Source organism: Trypanosoma cruzi (genome assembly GCF_000209065.1).
Source record: "Trypanosoma cruzi strain CL Brener chromosome Unknown tcruzi_1047053506011, whole genome shotgun sequence".
NCBI lineage: Eukaryota > Euglenozoa > Kinetoplastea > Trypanosomatida > Trypanosomatidae > Trypanosoma > Trypanosoma cruzi.
In genome coordinates this window covers 1-5,849 of record NW_918806.1, presented here as the reverse complement: position 1 = coordinate 5,849, position 5,849 = coordinate 1, and the positions used below count along the sequence as shown (strand labels likewise).

The following is a 5,849-nucleotide window of genomic DNA, read 5'->3' as shown; positions in this document are numbered from 1 at the left end:
GAGTCTTATGCGATCATACTGTCGGCACTGTATGTTTCACGTGTGTGTTTTTCTGGTGTGCACTACAGTTGGGGCGCATGCCGGTGGTCGTCTGGCGAGCAGTGAGAGTGTTGGTTGCTGTAGTTTTTCTACTGTTACTGGCGACACGGCGGTGAGTCTGTCAGTTCCCAGCCTGTTTCGGCGGCTGTGGCTTCACCTGCGTCATGGGGCGCTGCTGCGGTTTGCTGCGGAGGGAGTGTCGACTCCATACGCGTTCTTCAGTTTTAGTGTTTCGACTCCTCGAATGCTCGAGCGGTGCTTTCCGTGGATTGGCGTTCTCCATGACGCCGCGTCCCGCTATTTCGGCCCGGGTGTTTACTTGGACAGTCGTTGGAGGTCCCCTGAAGTGGCAGACCGCGTTTGGCGTGCGATGACCCCAAAAGGTTTTGCCGCAATGTGGTGTTGTCGTTGTGTGACGGGTGTGCTTCAAACAAATTGCTTTAGAACAAGAAACGGGCCCGCGGAGTATTTATTTCAGGTATCTGGTAAGGAGCAGGCATCCTGTGAGGTCCACTATTCGGGGGAAGTAAATGCTGCGGATACCGAAGGGGAACGGGAGCATGAACCCTCCTGCATGATGTCTTGGCTGCGTCCTCTGACTCTCTTTGTGATGCGCACGGGCAAAACATCCATGGTGGTGTTTGCCGTGACATCATGTGCCTCGAGGACAAATTTGTCGTGGCTGCCATTTCCATGTGCCGGTGGCCCACAGTATGTGGCGTTGTGTTACACCGAGATGACGCTGATGTTATTGAGCTTATCGTTTTTTATCTTTTCTCCCCCGTTGAGCCTTGGATCACTCACCGCAGCAACGCCATGAACGTGATGCAGCCATGCTTTGAGCGGTTTGCCTTTGTAAAACCGCCCTCTTTGTGTGCACCTGTCCCCTATATATATATATGTGCGTGTATCTGCATACAAGGAGAGAGGCAAGAGGAGTGGGAGGAGGTAAAGGAAGGGACGGGGATTTCTGACGTGCATTGGCGTGCTGAATCTAACTTCTTGAGAATCCGAGGGGAGATGGGGACCGGGCCCAGGCGTGCGGTGCGGAGTTGGATGCATTTGTATGTGGCCGGGGAGGAGGCTGCGGGGGCGCCTAAATGAGGAAGAAGAAAAAAAAAAGGAGGAAATTGGAGGTGTGGTGGCGGCGAAGGGTTTGCGGTGAATCTGGTGTTTGTGTTCCTGTGCGTGTTCCACATCATGCCCCTCTTTGACTCATCTCTCAGCCAGGATGCAGCCAAAGCACGGGAGTTGTGCACATGGACCACACGTTTCCCGAGAAATATTTCAGGGAAGCACTTTTTTCTCGACCATGAGCTTGGAGATCTTGAGGCAACCGCACGGTTTGAAGACAGGCAGAAGCTTCTATTCTACGCTCTGCGGCGGCAGGCCGAGCATGGTCCATGCACGGGCGCGGCACCATCCATATGGTGGACGCGTGAGCGCACGAATTACAATGCATGGAAGCAACTGGGCGACATGTCCAGATTTGAGGCGATGGTAAATTTCTGAGTTTGCTCGGCAAGTGTTTGGGGGTGAAGTCAACTGGATGGGGGAAGCGCAGGGCTCTGGAGAACAGCATCTCCCATGCGGCGGACGGCGAATCCTTTACGGCACCGGACGGAATTGGCAGCACACATTCCCCAGGAGAGGAGCACACGTGGGACGATGATGAGCGTGCCCACCGTGGAGACTGCAAGATATTTGGCATCGCAGGTCATGCGGTTGCGACGTGGGGCACATCAACCGCGATTGTCGACAGCTGAAAAAAAACGAGGGAAGGTGTTGCTGTGCGTCTGGCGCCACCACCCATCAAAGCGCCAACGGGCAACGCGGGCTCTCCCCAGAAGGCAGTGCCGGTGCCGCCAGGGAGACCCGTTGCAAGGAGGAGTGGTGGCGTTGGGAGGCCCCCGACTGCCTTTTCCGACCCCCCGGAGGCGGTGAATGGGGTGGGCGGAATGGCTTGGACTCATTGAGCAATCAAGAAGGGGAGGGGAGGAAAATGAAACGCTCCTTTTTGGAATGCATGGCCGCGATTGGGACCTCGCTGTTTGCGTTTTGTTGTTGTTTTTGTTGTTTCAATTAATTGACGCTGCTCTGCTCCTTGTGCCCCGTTTGGGCAAATGTGCCTTTGGCCCGGATTGAGCGTGCCTTGAATGGCGCCCATGGGCTTTTTGGATGCACTCTTTTATGTTGTTCCCTCTCTTGTGTACCCTCCCATGATGATTTCCCTTCAGCCTCATTTGCATTTCTTTTCTTTGTCACGTCCAGTTGTGTTCATAACTTGGTCCGATGGCAAGTGCACTGTAACGTCGCGCCAACGTCCACAAGGAACCACAAAAATATGAAGCACGTGGCCGGTGTCTTTGCGGATGGTGTGGCTGCAGGACCTTCTGACCCGACGAGTGTGCGGCGCGCTGACTGTGGGGAAGCGACGGTTCCGTTTCCACGTTTTGCCGAAACAATTTTGCTTCATGGACTTTCTTTGTTTGGGTGGTGCAAAACCCGCACGATGCCGATTGGAGGCAACGGACTGCGCCCCACTGGCGGAGGTGAGGCCCGCCATCTCTCGGGGGGACGGATTTCCTGAAGAAGAAAAAGAAGAAGAAGAAAATTCGATGGCCGACGAAAAGAAAAAGTCTGCGCGTCATGCAGGACAATGGGCCACGCGAGGGACTGAACGCACCAAGTGAGGGCGGCTCTTTCCCCCCGTTGACCCAAACAACGGCATGAACTTTTCTCCTTTGTCCATTAATACAATTATTAAATAAGTGACAAGCCAAATGCATTATAAAATTTCGACGCAGAAAGCAAAGAGACAGTGATATCAAGGCGACTCGCCCAATCACGGCCTCCTCGGGATCGCCCAACCACCCCCAACACCATGCAGCTTATGAAACGTGCAACATTGTTGTTGTGTACCGTGCTATTACATTTTTTTGTTTACGTGGGGTGTGCAACTGAATGCAGCTCTGTTGGCTAAAAGGAATATGTGACCGTCTCCCGCCATCAATCTTGGTGCGATCGGTCTGGTACTGTGCGTGAATCCCCAACTCGTGCGTATGGTTGCGGGTCTCCAGCGCGCTTTTATTTCAGGGCTTTTGCTGCTGTTTCACTGTTGGGTGAACGGGTCTCTCCGTCCACTGTTTACACGGCGTCTCGGGCGAGGCGAGAATGAGCGGCGAAAATTGCTGCGGAGCTCATGCGGGCGCCAGTTCTCCGTCAATGGTCTATTCCTCTCGTACTTTTGCCCACTGGCCTTCGCGCTGACCCGCGGAATGGGCGGAGTTGCTTGTCTCGGCTCCGCCCATTCTGCGCGCAAAGAAAGAATGGACGTGTTTCTCTACTAAGAAGACGATACCGCAAAATGAGGACAGAAAGGCGCCTGAATTGACCGGTTTTTTTTTTTGCTTTTTTGTGTTTTATTCATTTATTTATTTATTTTCTCTAGAAGCTTGTGAAAAGAATGATCGCGGGAGAGCTGGCTAGCTTACTTAATGTATGTGTACATCCTGATAAATGAATGCATTCTTTATGATATTTTCTACCGTATGAATCTTTTGGGAAGAACGCGACTTTGTAGGAGCAGGGGGCCGATAGAGGCCGGATAATATTTTAAATTTTATTTTGCCATCCCACCCACCCCCTTTGATTCCCACCACGCGGCGGGGTCTTGTGGTTGGAGGACCCCAAAGTCTGCCACTTCGTAAGTAATAAATACTTCAAATCCTAACTGAGGACAAAGGACCATGCTGGTGGTCCTCAGAATTCTGTATATTGAATGAAAATAAAACATTGAAGCAATTAACTAACGAACCTTTTTTCCTAACCTGTTTGGTTCCATAGATTTTCAGGATCCGGCCAGCGGCCCAGAAGATCATTCTGAAAGTTTTATTCATCTATTTATTTGTTTTTTCTGTGTTTGTTGTGTCCACCCTTTGCTTTTGCTCAAGTTGTTCCCTGTGCGGGGTCGCGCTGCGCCTGTTTTCTTTTGCCCATGCACCGTTACGGATGGGGGAGCGGTGCGGAAGGTGCTGGCCAGTGTGGGCCCGTGTGTTGGACTCACGAGGATCCCTTTTTTATTTTGCGTTGGGGACGCTGGAATGTTGCGTTCCTTGTTGCGTGCACAGTAATTACTCCTCGTATGCATATGTGAATCTTTGCGGGCCGGGGTCCTTCCCCCCTTACAAGGCCGCAGGGATTGTTTCTTGCATGGCATTTTGCCCGATCCTCTCAAGAATTGTGATCATTCGACTGGGCGTTCCTGCGCCCCTGGAGCTCTCTTTTCACACCGTCGTTGTGCCTCTCCCTTCATTTTGTCTCTACCACGCGAAAATAGTGGACTCACACGCTCTACCGCACGACGGGTGATATTATGGAAGCCGAAGCAATGGGCATTCGAACGCGCTCTGCGACAAGGAACGCGGTCCGGTGGATGGTGCTGTTCCTCCTGCTGCAGTACCTGGGCAGCCATCCCTCCTTTACTGCTGCAGGGGAGGAGGAGAAGCACGTGACCATTGGAATCACGAAGTATTTCCACTACGCCAATTCCATATTTAAGACCAATTTTGCTACCCGCGTTGATTACACTAACTCTCAGGTCTCTTGTTTTAATGGTGGAGGCCTTCTTGCTTCGGATCAAACACCTGCTGCACATATCTCTATTGCGGCTCAGTTGAGAGAGCTTGCATCCAAGGAAGATGAAACATTCCGTACGTACCTTGGCGGGACTGCCGAGTACACAGCGAATTCGACGCCGCCCGAACAAAGGTGTCTACGTGGTGAGCGTCGGGCATCGTTAAAATGTATTTACAAGTGGAATGAGGGTGCGTTTCTCGACTCCTCATCCGATGGTCATGGTGTTTCGTTTTTCAGGGGTACAATGTATACGCTTATTGGCGCGGGGCCAATGAACGGGTACGATGCTTATTGGGGCAATAAGTTGCCTGGGCACGGCCAGTTGTTCTTAATGCTTCGTATGGATACGAGCCAAAGCGATAAGAATGCGACGTGGTATGACGGGCAAGGTGTGCCCAGGTACGATGGAGAAACGCCCGAAGACACATTTGGCGTTGTCTGTGAGACTCAAGAAGGGTACGTCGTCAGCACTACGACGCTTCCACCGACTGTGAAAATTTCGTGGGTGCATAAGCGTTGGTACGTTATCTTGATTGCAATATTGGTGCCGGTTATTGTTGCCGTCACGCTAATCACTGTCTGCTTCTGCCGTTGCCGCGGTGCTGACGATGAATCTAAGTGGGTGGTGCACATGGTCTTGCGGGAGGTGAGCAGTGAGCCCCTTCATCCAATTGACGGGGATGATGGAATCTACAACGATAACAGCCCGATGATGCGCTATTCAACGTTGGGTGATGGGGTGCCCATGAATACTCCCTTTGCATACGAAAACGTTGAGGTCCCTAGGGTGATAAAGAATCAAGAAAACACTGTGTACGATGACGGGGATGTGTTTTAGGTCTTTTTGTTTTTTTCATTGTTTACGCCTCTTTGCCGCATTGTGTGTATGTACACGTGTCTCTTGCAGTTCCTGCATGTGCGCCCACTATTTTTAGTTTTAAAAAAGACGAGGTGTGGGGTAATGCAGTGGCTGCTGGGAGCAGGAAAGCATCGTGCGGAAAGAGCGGATCAAAAGGCATGATTTATTTCCACCACTCTTTATTTTTGTTTTTGTTATTTTTATTTTTCCCTCCTCTCAGTGTAGGACTGCGTGCGTGTAGGCGGGGCGCCCTTTTTATCACCAGCATCTTATCTTTTTCCCTATTTACGCTGGCGGCAAGCCTGCTGTGGGA

The 5,849-nt window shown here is 51.6% G+C and overlaps 2 protein-coding genes and 1 pseudogene across 2 annotated transcripts, besides 5 other annotated features; all 3 read left to right on the top strand.

Annotated features, from left to right (window-relative positions):
* Positions 1 to 5,849: a sequence feature (areas not merged during assembly with more than two copies in the genome that could not be assigned to a particular haplotype).
* On the top strand, positions 8 to 859 carry Tc00.1047053506011.30 (uncharacterized protein; the record flags this gene model as incomplete). The annotated part of the gene is made up of 1 exon (XM_799302.1): positions 8 to 859. The coding sequence occupies one exon, from the start codon at positions 8 to 10 to the stop codon at positions 857 to 859; it is 852 nt and encodes a 283-aa protein (XP_804395.1).
* On the top strand, positions 1,240 to 1,983 carry Tc00.1047053506011.20 (annotated as a pseudogene).
* Positions 2,628 to 2,651: a microsatellite.
* Positions 3,461 to 3,483: a microsatellite.
* Positions 3,489 to 3,921: a mobile genetic element.
* Positions 3,647 to 3,668: a sequence feature (AT_rich).
* Tc00.1047053506011.10 (uncharacterized protein) lies at positions 4,415 to 5,515 on the top strand (the record flags this gene model as incomplete). The annotated part of the gene is made up of 1 exon (XM_799301.1): positions 4,415 to 5,515. The coding sequence occupies one exon, from the start codon at positions 4,415 to 4,417 to the stop codon at positions 5,513 to 5,515; it is 1,101 nt and encodes a 366-aa protein (XP_804394.1).